Genomic DNA, 14,466 nt, shown 5'->3' on the forward strand with positions numbered 1-14,466 from the left:
CCAAACCCTTCTCCACCCCCCCCCCAAAAAGCCCCCCCCTCGAACTCCCGACCCCTCCCCCGTCTCTTGACTGCCCCCTTCAGAACCTCCCTGCCCCTTCTCCTGCCCCCTGGCCCCCTTACCCCGCCGCTCAGAACAGGGTGTTGGGCTCTGTGCGGAGCCGGACATGTGGCTGCGCTCCCCAGCGCAACACACAACCCGGTCCCTGCCCCCGCACAGTGCTGCCGGAGCGGGGCGCGGGGTTGCAGGGGAGGAGGAGCTGCTGAGGCCCGATGCAAACGGCCCGGCAGGCCGGCCGGCTCAGAATGCAGGGGGGGAGGGACGGGGAGGAGGAGCTCTACAGCTGCTCCGGAGTCCAGCCCGGCAAGCTGCGGAGGAAGGGCTCTGGCTGCCAGAGCCCCATGCGAGAGGCTGACTTTCCTGCAGCCCTCCCAGCCGCGCCTCGCTCTGCATGGGGGGGAATCCTGGACATTTTGAGTGATTTACAAATTCCCCCCTGGACGCTATTTTTAACACAAAAAGGAGGACATGTCCGGGTAAATCCGGACGAATGGTAACCCTACTTAGGGTTACATACTGTATGCATTTCCACGACCAAACCCTCGTTTCAGTTGCTCCTGACTTTGTTCAGTGAGATTGCTCTAGTATAACTGACGGATGATTTGATCTCCTCCCAAATGGAATTGAGCTACCAATTCTGTTGATACGTGAACCAGAATAGAATCCAGCTGCCCTTCTCTGTCAGGTTTCACCTCTGATAGCAAAAGTCACACTCACAAGTATCAGTGGTTGAATCACTGCTGGATTCTGGGCTCATGTGTCCTTGTAGCCCTTTGGCTAGTAGAGGCATACTCTTCACTTGTTCACTCTACACTGCTCCCAGGAGTGAAAGTAATAACAATGACTTGTCACTACAGCCAGTCCTCCTTCCCCTCAGCGTTCTGCTTTCATTGCATCTGGGGTTTAGCAGATTTAATTGGGGACTATTGAGAGACTCATAACTTCAGCTACAAATATTCAGTGCTGCACAGGAAAGTTTGTACCATTCCAAAGGGCACAGCTTCCCCAAAATCAGTGTTGTGGGAGGGCTCATCCCATGAGTGTGGCTATGCAAAGGCAACACTCTCTCCAAATAACTTTGATTTTTACAAATGAATGTATTATTTCACCAAGGCTTTAATTCCAGTCCTTAGTAACTTCTGCACAAAAAATATTTTAGATACACATGCTGTTGTTGCAAGCATTTGATAGCCACTTTCAGTGACTACCTATTGCCTCTTGTAAAGCAGTGAAATCATACTTTTAAGACTGAGTCATGAGTGATGCCAGACATGTAAAGTGTGTCCATTGCCAAAACAGTTCTCCAGACATATGAAAGATACTTGTCTCTTTCCCCACCCCTTTCACAGTTTTACTACAGTGTCTGTTTCATAAAAACACAAGAGCTCCCATTCTGGGTCAGACCATGATCTTTCTTGCCCAGTATCCTGTCTGACAGTGGCCTGTACCAGAGCCTCAGGAGGAGTGTAAAGAACAGGGTAATTATGGAGTAATCCACCCTGTCTTACACTCCTGCCTTCTGGCAATCACAAGCTTAGGGTCGTGCTGAGCATAGGGTTGCATCCCTAACCATTTTGGCTAATAGCCATTGATGGACCTATCTTTCATGAATGTACCTAGTTCTTTTTTGAACCCCATTATGCTTTTGTCCTTCACAACATCCCATGGCAATGAGTTCCACAGGTTAATTCTATTTTGTGTGAAAAAGTACTTTCTCTTGTTTGCATTAAACCTTCTGACTATTTAATTTCATCAAATGATCCCTGGTTTTTGTATTGTGTAAAAGGTAAATAACATTTTTCTATTCATTTTTTCTACACCTTAGTCCAGGTGCATGTGAGAAGAAGTCCACTGTGATCTATGAATTAATTTAAATTGAAATGCTTTAATGTAGCCTCCCAAAACAACCTATGTGAAAAGTAAAACATTTTCTTCTGCTGTTTCTCTGAAAATTGCACCCAGAATTTTTTCACCTGTTCTATGATTTTATAGAAGAGAGCAAGAATATAGTCTGTAAACTATGGTGTTGTAGTGATTTTAAAAGTAGGTATGATATGAAGATTCAGTCCACTAGATCTTTGAGGTCACAGTCCACAGGAAGCCTCACAACCCACTAATGGATGGCAAATAATTTTTGATAACCTATTGCACTAACTCTCCTGCTGTCAACAGATTTTAGAGTTTATTCTGTTAAATCTTCCCTATCCTCAACACTCCCATCTGCCAAAAACTGGTCATGCCCTTCATTACCAATTCTTTTCTGTAAGCATTGGATATTTCATGATGGTAACAGAGCCATTCCTCCAAACTTTTCTGCATGCATTTGTCAGCAGCTATCCAAATACAGTTAATTAAGACAGCATTTTAAATGCAGATATTTCCTTTCAAATGAAGGCTGTTGTATACATCAGGAAATATTATTACCTGATTAGTGCTTGCTTCCACATGTCTTGTAAAAGGTCAATGTAATGCACACACTGGACTCCAATTTCTGTAATATCCCAAATGATAGACTGTCTCTGGTAAATCAGACCCATTTCCACTTTGTATATTGTAAATAATCAACAATTTCTGAGCAGTTAGTTTCACATTAACCTGAGTGTTTGATTTTAAATGAGAAATGTGTATATTTGCCCATCAGTTGATCAGAGATTCACCTCTCGACCCATACCAAATGGGAAAACTGATCATTTTTATATTATTTAAATTAAAATACTTGCCTCAAGTGTAGAAAGCATACAGCTCCATTCTGTTCACAGTGGATAAATAGCATTTATTTTTTAAATATTGTGTTAAATTTAACAATGTTTTTCCACCTATGCAAGGCTATTTGACATTCACTGACATTTTATTTCATATACAGCTATAAAAGGTGCTGCCTGATTAGACAAAAACTGTAGATGCTGGGTTTGTGCTCTTCTCTGCATTTCCACAGCATTTATGTACAATTCATAGACAGATTCAGTATATTTAAGATGATGATAATGGAACTGAAATTTTGTGTGCGCAATTAGTTTCAAGCTGTTGTGTTTTTTCATTCAGTTGTGCATAATACAAATAAACCCCCTGAGACTATTTGAGGCACAACTAAATGGGGATTCGACTGTTTAAAGTGGAAATTGATGTAATTTTGTTACTTTTATAAGATCAGTACCCCGTAAAAGTCAGGAAAAGATTTCAGTACCTCACCTACAGTATATACCTTATTTTCAGCATGTGGTGCTGTAACATACATTATGTTTAAGCTTTAAAGCAACATTGCTAAAGAAGTGTTCAAAATCACCCTGGCAAATAAGTGAATGGAAACACAAACAAGTTCTTTACCATTTTACCTTGGTGTTAGTGTGTGTGCCAGTGGAAATATTTAACAACTACAGAGAAATCAGCGATGACAAGACCTTTGTGATAGAACAGGTTTTTAATAATTTATGGTTGACAAGATTGCAAATACACAGGAGGAGACTTTAGAAATGGAAAGAACCTCACTGGCAAATTGAACTTAGCTTGAGCATATATGAGAACTAGATGACTTTACTACTGTATCATGTGAATAAATGGTAGGACAGTAAAGGGAATGAATAACTGACTAATGTCAAATTAAACCATTTATTTGGAAATGCAGAGTCTTTGGCTGTAAAGATGGCAAATGTAATCTTGTAAAGGTATCATTGCTACACTTGTCTATGATCCTGTCTCACAGGAATAACTTTAATGTTACCGTATTCAGCAATTCCAGTTTTGCTCTTCATTTTTCTTCAGTGAATATTTGTATATAGAATACTTGCTTTTCAATAGTAAATGTTAAGCACGTGCTCTTCCCTTTGTGGATTGCAACAGCATTGCTTTATCTTGCAAAATTCAGTGTGAGTTTCTTCAATGGAGTTCAAAGATAACTAGCTTTCTTTTCATCATCCAAAATTGGCCTAATCCTGCACCCTTTGAAGTCAATTGCAAGTTCCAATTGACTTTGGTGCTATAGAATCAGGCGTAATATGAGGTAACAACCTCTAACACTCCATAAAATTAAAATCCCTTCATGGCCATGCTGACATGTATCGATCTGTAGAATGATGAAATACTATTGTACCCATTATATACCCATTTTTCTAAGCATCAGAGTTAAAAACTGTCACTGCATGAGAAATGTTATATAAAATGTCTTTTTTTATTTTTGTTTAAACTCCCAGGATTGAAAACAATGTCCACTCCATAATTCAGTACCATCAAAATAAACTATTTTCTAATCAGGGCTTCAGACACTTTTCAGTAACTACAGTTAATATTTACAATAAATATTTGAGTCCATATTTGTAAGCACTCACTGCTGTGAAATTAAAAATGACTTTTACACTTCCGTGGTGCCACATTAGCTGGCTATAACGTAATCCTCCCAGTTAATTTCACATACCTTCCCTGAAAATCAAGAAATATCCACCTAAGAGGAACATCCAGGCTCTTTAATGGAGCTTTACCTTGTTTTTAAACAACAACTTGATGGTGACTAATGCATTTCATACTGTCTTTGGCCTGGTGACGAGAACATCCATCCTGTGTAACGTAAAATTTGTTAAAACCACCTTTTTTAGCCATGTACTTTAAGGGACGAATGAGCCATGGAGGCTTTCTTCATAGACCGACCGTTACCGTTACTCTCTTCATAGCTCTGTTACCTTTGTGGGAGGATTACACATCCACAAGTGAATCCACCCAGTGCCTATCCCATCTACTTGGACTGGGTACTGGGCACAGATTAGCCCCTACGTTCGGAATCTTTTGGTATCAGAAGTGAAGTTATTTGCCTTTTATTTTTCTTTCTCATTCCTTTTTCTGGTGTGCTTTATACTCAAGATGATTCATGAATTAGGCAGACTATAAATGTAGCTCCTGTCTATTCTCTTTACATTATCTGATTGTCACAGTTTTCTTAATTCAATTTCCAGACCAGCCTGGCTCACAGACTAGCAAATCGTGAAGGCTCAGTAACACAGCTTCCTCTCTACACATCTCCTTCCTTGCCCAACATAACGTTAGGACTGCCTGCAACTGGACCCGCCAATGTAAGTGATGTTTAATATTGTCTTTGGGATTGTGGTTGCATTGACTCATTCATAAGCTGAATACTTTACCAGTTGTATATTTGCAGGGGGGATCAGGACAGCAGGATGCCGAGAGACTTGCTATTCCAACCCTACAACAGCGGCTTTCCTTATTTCCTGGCACCCATCTCACTCCTTACTTGAGCTCTACGACTTTGGAAAGGGATGGGGGAACTTCACACAACTCTCTTCTGCAGCACATGGTCTTACTGGAACAACCAACTGCACAAACTCCCTTAGTCACAGGTGAGCATACCAAAGCTTGTGTGCAAAGGCTAAGATATGCAGCTCCTAACTGGGAGAGTGGTACAATCCATTTCAATTTCATGAAAGGAATAAGGGAATACCAGTTATCTCTGAAATTATATATGTTTATGACATGGAGCATGTATTGTTGATGTCATGGGCACCTACAACGTTGGAAAAGGCTGTGATTGACCATATTACACATCTGTAAAAGGTGGGAGGAGGCTAACAGCATTTATCATTTTGGCAGGATTAAGATAAACTAGTTTATAAATATCATTGTAAATATAAATCTTAGTATTTTAATAGTAGAACCTTACCCAGTTTGATCAAAGGAACAGTGAGAAGGTATTTTCTTAGGGAATTTTTTTTTTTTTTTTTAATTTACTGTGTTTAGTATTTACAGTTACTGCATAGCTGCTGTCCTTTTTACAAAACCAAAAGCAGGTGTTTTCATTTTAAAATGTAATATGAAAAGCAGTCTGTCTAATAATAATTCTTCTTCTTCGAGAGGTGTTGTTCATGTCCATTCCAATCAGGTGTGTGCATGTGCACAGTGGCCAGAAGATTTCCCCCCTAGCAGCATCCGTTGGGTCGGCCTGGGCGCCCCCTAGGTCGTCCCTTCATGGCGCTCAATATAGAGCCCTGCCGATCCGCCACCCCCTCAGTTCCTTCTTACCGCCAGTGATGGTTGGCTGGAACTTCCCATAGCCCTTGCTTAGCAAGCGCGTTCTATAGTTACCTGTATATGATCACCTTAGTATCCGTTATTAGTATTAGAGTTCTTAGTATAGAGTTGTTGGGGGTTTCCCCCCATTCCGCCTCCCTGGGTTTTAAAAACTGTGTGGCCTGCGCAAAGCGCAAACCAAGCAGCGATCCACACACCTCGTGTTTATGGTGCCTAGGGGAGGATCACCAAAATGATGGCTGTAAGATCTGCCATGAGTTTCGCCCTAGAACTCTTAAAGAAAGGGAAGAGCGTCTTAAGGTGATCCTCATGGAGACAGCTCTATGCCCCAACTCCGACCTGGGCTCAGTAGACCCAGCTCCTAACGCGTCGTCTTCGACGCAGAGTGCCTCGGCACCGTTGTCAAGCTCAGCACTGAGAAAGGACTCGTCCCGGGACGCTCGGCACCGACATGACACCTCACAAGGCCTGGTTGAGAGCAGGCACCGATCCCACTCACTGGTGCCTCAGAAGAAAAAGAAGCCAGACAGTCACTCACCTCCAGCTAAATCCAGAGAAGTGAGACTCCAGGCAGGCCACAGCTCCGGATCCCCTACTGGGGCCGCGTCCCCTCCTGGCCAGGCGAGGCAGTTGAGTCCGGGGCCCCCACGGTCGCCGGTCCCTACACAGCAGCTCCAGCTCCCGTCGACGCTGAAGGCTTATCAAGCCGCCCGGGACCTCCTGCAGCTTACGGCACCGTTTTCACCCCCAAGGAGGGAAGAACCTCCGGTTCCAGTGGACCCACCTCACTCCCCGGAGCAGTCAAGAGGGAAGCCAGCTATGATGTCCAAGCTCTCCCCCTCTCCATGTCCCTCAGCACTGGCCCACTCAGACACAGAGCCTACCTGCTCCTCGAGCTCTCGACTCTTGAGGTACCGAGGCTTGGCACCTCTGTGGTCTTCAGTCTCGGAGACCTCGGAGTCAGAGTCCGACTCCTATCGCTCCAGGAGAAGTAGGAGCTGTAGATCGAGGTTTGGGAGAGACAGGAGGGAGCCCCAGGCGTGGCCTCCGCAGTGGCAGAATCCACCACATTGGCCCTTCTGGGCCCCCTGGGCCTTTCACCAAGGCCAGGGAGGGACCCAATGTCACCGTTCCACGGTGTCTTCTGTAGCCTCAGCCACCTTCATCCCACCATTAGCTACGCAGCTTCCCTCGGCGCCTGCCCACACATCAACGCCTCTGACAGTGGTACCAGATTCGGCACCAACCTCGGCACTGCTGACACGCCAGATTTCCATGCCAGCACCATTGTCGAAGTTAACTATGGCGCAGGCACCGATGATGGCGACGGGGCCACCGTCTTTGTCAGCGCAGACAAGGGGATCGGCACCGACTCCATCGACGGTTCCTCCCATCATACTGTTGGCGGCGCCAACACTGGGTTCGGCGTCTGCAGCCCCGGCACCATCGAGTGCACCATTGGCACCGACGCGATATATTGATCCCTGAACGCGCGCCCGTTGACTCCAGAACTCCACCAGGGCGAGCAGCGGTAGCGGAGTCGACGGGGGAGCCGCGGCCGTCGATCCCGCGCTGTGAGGACAGGAGGTAAGTCGAAATAAGATACGTCGACTTCAGCTATGCTATTCCCGTAGCTGAAGTTGCGTATCTTACATCGACACCCCGCCCCCACCCCGCAGTGTAGACCAGCCGAGTGATTTGCCTAGTGCTTCGGAGGGAATCAATTTAATGAGATTTAGTAATGTATACATGTTTTATGAAGCTTAATGTACTTTTTTATGATGATCAACATCGGAACACAGAATTCTAAATTAGAATGTACTGTTGCTATATTGGTATGTCCTTGATATTCTACCTGTGTAGAACAAACAGGTGATTTCCTATTTTGGCGTTAATGTTTTCTCCTTTTCCGCATATCCTTTCCCCAGCCCCTTCTCTGTCTTGAGCAGCTCAGCAGGAGGTTTTGGTTCTAAGTGCTTGGCAATTCTTTTTCCCAGGCAGGTGTGTCGATTGTAACAATGGGCCTTCAATAGACCTTGCTGCTCTTGGGGCAGGCTGAGCTGTTTCCACTGATCAGCTGTCCAATCTGTTCAGTTCCCAGAATTCTGCAGGAGATAGGACACCATCAGCTACAGAGTAGGAGGAAAGGGAACCCTCTCATTTCTCCCTCCAGAGTTCCTTAACTTTGCTGCAGTTTGGACTCAAGGCATTTTTAATCAATTGGCTCCAATTTTTGCTGGATTTTAGTTTTGTTCAGTTTTTCTGAAGTGCTGCTATGACTCTCTTCTTTGCTGGTGGCCTGACCACCATTCAAAAATGACCCATCATCTTGGCTAGAAGAAAAGTCTGTCCTGTGCTCTACCAGAGTATAGCGAAATAAATTGTTCCCCTTTGGAACTGGGGGGAAAGTCTCCAATGTGGTGGACAGGGTTTTCTTTGAAGCTGTTAGATCTCCCCCCTTCTCCCAGCCACACTCTTCCTCTCCTCTCCACAGCAACAAAGAGGTCACCAAAGATCACAGCATTCCTTCTCAGCCATTGTTCAGGAGCAGCACCGCAATACCCAGCAAGCCAAAACTGAGTTTGCAAAAGCTTCCAAAGCCCCTTTCAGACTGGCTGCCAGGCCTGCTGTGTCTGCACATGACTCTAAGACTATGCTCCCTGCAATCCCTTCCAGGTAGCAGAAGGAGCAGAATCCCTCTGAGTCATTAGGGGGATCACGTTCTTCTCTCCGCACAGGCAAGCGGACCCAGAAGCATCAGTTGGTGCCAGAGGCAGCAGCCTGCTCTGTGTTGGTCACTGGCAGTGCAGGACACCAGTGCCTGTTAGATTTCGAGTGGGATTTACAGTGTAGTGTTTTCCTTATAAAGTCCTACATAGCCTGTGACTTACCCAACTTAAGCGCCTCTGTCCCCATGCCATACTGCTGCAGCTCTCATCGGCATGACTTTTTAAGCCTGGATCGTCCTTGATTTAAAACAGTGGTTTTCAACCTTTTTCCATTTGCGGACCCCTAAAAACTTCCGAATGGAGGTTTGAATCCTCCTGAAAATCTTAGAGGGGGGACCACTCATTGAAACCACTGATCTAAAAGACAAAGGGAGTTAGCAGTAGAGTGTTCTCCAGTGAGGCCCTCTGCTGAGTCTGGGAGTGAGAGATCGGTGAGGGAGAGGAGTGAAGAAGAGGCCAGAGCAAGCAGTAAGCACAGGGGAAAGAGTGAAGGATGGGCTGATGGAGTCCAGGCACTGTGATGATGTACTATGTTAAGGGCATTCTTTGTGCCCCTAGGAGCTGTGTCTACATTTTTCTACTGCCCATGCTCAGTATTCAGTTTTCAAATGGTTATGTTGGTATTGCATCAAAAGCAGCAGCATTTAAAATAAAGCAAAACAAAGGCATTGGTCCTCTGTTCAGACTGTTTATTTCAAGTTTTATACTTAGGCTGTTTTTGATGTAGTTTTTTAACAAGTGTCCTTAGATATTTTACAGTATAAATGTGTGTATATTCTTCCCTTCTCATAAGAAAATAACTGAAAGAATTTTGCTAATATCTTCCAAAAACATTCCCTGTTGGGCAAAAACCAAGTGTGAACGTTTCCACACAAAAAGGTGACTATTTCATGAAGGTGTGTATGAATACATGGCATGACAATGGAAATCCCTGTACATGTTTAGCCATGCCAGCCTGCCCCATAGTAATTCACTTTTTTGTCCTAACTGCAGTAATGGTACTAGATTTTTATAGTTCTCATATTCTTGAAATGCTTCAGGGGAATGATTTAGCAACTGTAAGTCCATAAGTAATGCAGAATAGCATGAAGCTGTCCAAAATGCTGATGAATTCAAAGATTTTTATATAACCTTAAATAATATTTACAAGGAAATCCTGGCATTAATTTCAACAGCACTATTACCGCTAAATATTAGTTTAAACTAAAAACTATAAATATGTATTTTAAACATCTTCCCCACCTCCTAAAATATACAGTGGTCAATCTTAAAATGTTTGCCTTAGTTAACTATATAATGTTAATTCAATATTCACTGCATTCCATGTTCCAAGTATACAAAATACTGAGGTGACCATATTTATTTATCAGAGGCAGAATTGGCTAGATTGACAGGGCAACCATTGTATTTAATGCTCTGGAAAGTGCTGGGTTTACCATACCGGAAGTTGTCATCTCCAGTTTATTCTATAGAGTAGGTACAGCACAGCAGTGGCAATGCAAGCTTCCCCAGTGTGTGTAACCCTGATCTGGGGTGAGAAGGTAGTTCCATCTCTATGCCTCTTCTATCCCTAGTGTTTCTACTCAGAGGGCCCAAAAGAGTGAGGATACCAGTTGTGATGTATTGTGATGACACTTTTTCACTTGGAACTAAGCTTAAAACTGTTGTTTCACATAGTTCAACTATCAGATTTTAACTCCTTGTAGATTCCAGCAACATGATCTTAACCCAAACAGCAATCTAGAGATAAAAGACTTCAGATCTCACTGTTAATTCCCAGACCTGCTATAAATTCCCTGGAAGCGCTAAAATGTATACATATATCACAGGAGTATTTCAAACATTCTTTTTTCTAACGGTAACTGTTTACTTTCTCTTCTTGTTTACTTTTTAAGGGATGATACTTCAGCTGCAAATATGACAAGGTGGTTGGTTTTAACAATATGTCTATTATTGTCACCATTGAAGTACTCAATAGCCATTTTCTCCCTTCCTTTCTTCCTTTTTTCTTCTCTGCTGTTTTTTCCTCCATATTATCTTCAGACTGGTATCTTTCAGGCTTGGGGCCACTGCCCCTCCATGCACAGTCTCTGGTTGGTGCAGATCGGGTCTCCCCCTCAATACACAAACTCCGGCAACACCGCCCCCTGGGGCGCACGCAGTCTGCTCCCCTTCCCCAGAATGCCCAGGCCCTCCAGCAGTTAGTGATCCAGCAACAGCATCAACAGTTCCTGGAGAAACACAAACAGCAATTCCAGCAACAGCAACTTCACATTAACAAGGTAGGCACACTGATTGTAAATGCTTACTTGCTCATGCAATTTTAATGCAGCCTTTAGCTAACGTTCCTAGTTAATGGTTTCTCTCACTGTAATATGTATGGCCTCTAACAATATAATCAATTGCTTTTCATCCTTAGATCTCTTTTTCATAATTTTGTGAAATATATTGGGTTACATACGGTGGTTTATTCATATCATCATCTAGGTAAGAAATGATACCTCTGATGCAGATGCTGGGAAAGGAAGTACAATTTAAGCTACTGGTTTTCCAATCATATTTTCAAAACTCTTTATGGTGCCTTCCACATCAGCATCTTATCCAGTTTTAGAGAGGAGAGCATACAATGCTCTCAAGGAATGTAGGGGGAAATGGATATATTGTACATATATTTTGCTTGAAGGAGGAGAAAGAGTGTAGTGTAAAGCGGTGTAATAAAATAAAAGTAAAGTAAAAGAGTCCATTGATGATAAACTAAAAATTAATTGGGGAAGGGGTGTTTCTACTCAAGAGGATGTTCAGATTTATTTAAAGTTTGCTCACCAGGATAATCTTCTGAGAGAGAGTAATGGGACAGAGCACTTGAATGGGAGCCAGGAATTCCTGACTTCCATTCTCAGCTCCAATGCCAGCACCCCCCACCCCCCGCCTATGCCGTTGGACACATCATTTTATCTTCTCTGCCTCCATTTCCACATCTGAAAATGGGGACTTCTCCTAGCCCAAAGAGGCTTTGTGAGTATTAATTAGTTAATAGTTATAAAGTGCTTTGAAGCTGGAAAGTGCAATCTGTGTTTTAAGTATTATAGCACTTTCCATGAAGCACCTGGAGAACAGCAGATAAGTATACCCGTGTTGTACAAAGCTGTTCATCAGTACACAAATATTGCATTCGCTTTGCAGGTCAAATAGATTATGGTGTAGAGATAGATTATCTGTAGCAAAGAAGAGGTTATTTCAACTTGTTGTGCAGGTATGTTTCTTCAAAGACAAAATGGTTTGCATAAGTGAGGATAGAATCTGAATTTAAAACTTGTCCTTTAAACACATGGGGGAAGATCGCAGCTGGTGTAACTGGAGCTATGGCAGTTTACCCCAGCTGCTAATCTGCCCCACTTCTTTGGAAGGTAAAGTCAGCTGTTAGTCATTACAATAAAAAGAAAGCTGCTCCGACTGGGGGATAGATCAGAAATGTTTAATTCTGTTTAGTTCTGTTCTAATCAGCATACTTGTACTAGTATTAAAAAAAAAAAAAAAATTCTCAAGGAGCCCCAGTTGTGGTTTCTTAAAAAATCCCCCTACACTGACAGATTCTGAAAGAAAACTCAGACTGCCAGTTTGCTTTTCAGAGTGCTGTGGTTCCATTTCGGGTGGACATTTCTCCAAATATTTTCACTGTTCCAGTTATATGAGAAAATATAACTACTAGAAGCTGGATTAGCCTGCTTGAGTGGTGGCCCATATAAAATCTTTCCAGTAAAAGAGAGAGTCACAATTTAAAGAAAGAAAAGCCCCCAAACACTTTGTTTATAGAATAAAGCTAAGTTGGGATGATTACACAAGCTACTGACGTCAATCTTGTACTTCTGGATATTTGCCACTACGCTATGCATGTGCCAGCCCTGGACTTCATTCAGGCTAGCATACTGATGTGGTGTGGAGCTGCTGTTGCTATGGAGATTTCCCTTACCTCACTCTAAACATGCTTTGTGTAGTGAAGTTCAAAATCAGGATTGCTGGAAGCAGGCAGTAGGTTCAGTTTCTTTGTTAGTAAGTAAATTGCACTTCAGTGGCTTGTTTGTTTAGTTTTTTAAGACTTCCCTTGCCAAAACGTGTAAGTGTCCAAAGACTTCACTGTGACGTACCTACTGAACTCATTGAGGCTTTCATTTAGACCTCCCAGGAGTTTGAAGTGTGTGTGTGATATTGTGCAGACTGATGCCTCTTTCAGTAGCCTGAACTCAGACCTAGTTAAAATTGTGATGTGTCATGTCCATGGAAAAAGGGAGAGGGGAAAAAAATAGCTGAATGAGGACAATTTCCATTTGTTTTACTTGTTAAAGTAATGAGTTAAAATGCTTTAACATATTGTGCGTGTGGCAGTTTTATCCCTGGGATAACATCCAAATGCGTACATGGAAAAATTATTCTCAGAACGTTCAGATATTTTAGGGTCCTTCTGTGTAGCATAGCAGCATAACTAAAAATCACGTAATGGATTATTGTCTTTTAATCATAGGCAGGGCTCATGGCACTCTGTTTTCAGTTGCTTGTGGTTTTGCCAAACTTTTACCATTTGCTTTTAAATTTTCCATGTCAGATGTCTGCCTCAGGCTGAATTTTTTGGAAAATTTCTGCCAAAATAGTTCAAACTTTTCTGAGAACAAGGCTGGGGGGAAAAACATGTGTTGCCGATGTTAAAAGAAATTGTTGCCAGAATTTTTTAAAATTTCTAGTCCTCCCCATTCTTTGGAGCAGGGACTTGAAATTTGAATGCAAGGTGGCTTCTGTGCACGGACGTGCCTTTTGCCATCCCTAGAGTTTAGTTGCTCAAATCTCCAAAGTTTCAGTCCTCACAGAATGAGTTCTCACAGCTCCTAGTGATGACCGGCCTATGCATGTGCCATCCCAGCTGAGGACATGCCATCCCTCACAGCTCCTAGCGCTGACTGAACATGTGCTATCCCCACAGAGCAGCTGAGCATGCACCATCTCCTCACAGCTCCTACATATGGTGAAGCAATGCTTCCGTCTGCCCCACAGAATGACTGTGAATGCTCCATTCTAGAGATACAGGGGCAAAACCATGCTCTCCCTGTAATGACTGCTCAGAACCAGGGTGGTGCTGAGCGCTGGAACTGAGAGCCTGTCTCTGCTGTGATCTCAGTGAACCCCTGGGGTGTCCAAGCAGAGAGGAGCAGGAAATGCAGAGGAGACAAAAGCTGGGCTGGGGAAAGGGAAAAGAATAGCTTAAGGCAAGAAGTCTGGTGAGACTGGGCCTGAAGGGGTGTCAGGGAGAAAGTAGACTTGCTGGATAAGGAGTTGGAGACTGATTGGGCGAGAAATCTGTAAACAGCTGATGAGACACACAAGGGCAGAGGATGGACTAGGAGCCTGTTGGGACTGAGCTCGAATGAGGAGCTGTGAGGAGACTGTGACTGGCTAGACAAAGAGACTAGGACTAGAAACCAGTGTGCAGGGGAAGGCAAACATATCTGACAAGGAGCTCGTGGTGTGTGGGAGAACTGGAATGGTCTCATCAAAGAGACTAGGACAAGGAGCCAGGGAAGGGGTTGACTGGGATAAGGAGTGGGTAGGCTTGGTGCGTGGAGCTGATATGGGATGGGTGGGGGAGACAGTTCAGACA

General features: G+C 43.5%; 1 protein-coding gene across 4 annotated transcripts in view; it reads left to right on the top strand.

Annotated features, from left to right (window-relative positions):
• Positions 1 to 14,466, top strand: part of HDAC4 (histone deacetylase 4) — a 192,495-nt gene that overhangs the window by 86,377 nt on the left and 91,652 nt on the right. For 2 of the 4 annotated variants that reach the window (XM_034785241.1, XM_034785242.1), the window contains exons 7-9: positions 5,001 to 5,117; positions 5,204 to 5,402; positions 10,878 to 11,101. In XM_034785241.1, the coding sequence (XP_034641132.1) occupies positions 5,001 to 5,117; positions 5,204 to 5,402; positions 10,878 to 11,101 (540 nt within the window). Of the gene's footprint in view, positions 1 to 5,000; positions 5,118 to 5,203; positions 5,403 to 10,862; positions 11,102 to 14,466 lie in introns of all 4 variants that reach the window. The other 2 variants (XM_034785240.1, XM_034785239.1) reach the window with 1 other exon arrangement.

Source organism: Trachemys scripta, chromosome 11 (genome assembly GCF_013100865.1).
Source record: "Trachemys scripta elegans isolate TJP31775 chromosome 11, CAS_Tse_1.0, whole genome shotgun sequence".
Taxonomy (NCBI): domain Eukaryota; kingdom Metazoa; phylum Chordata; order Testudines; family Emydidae; genus Trachemys; species Trachemys scripta.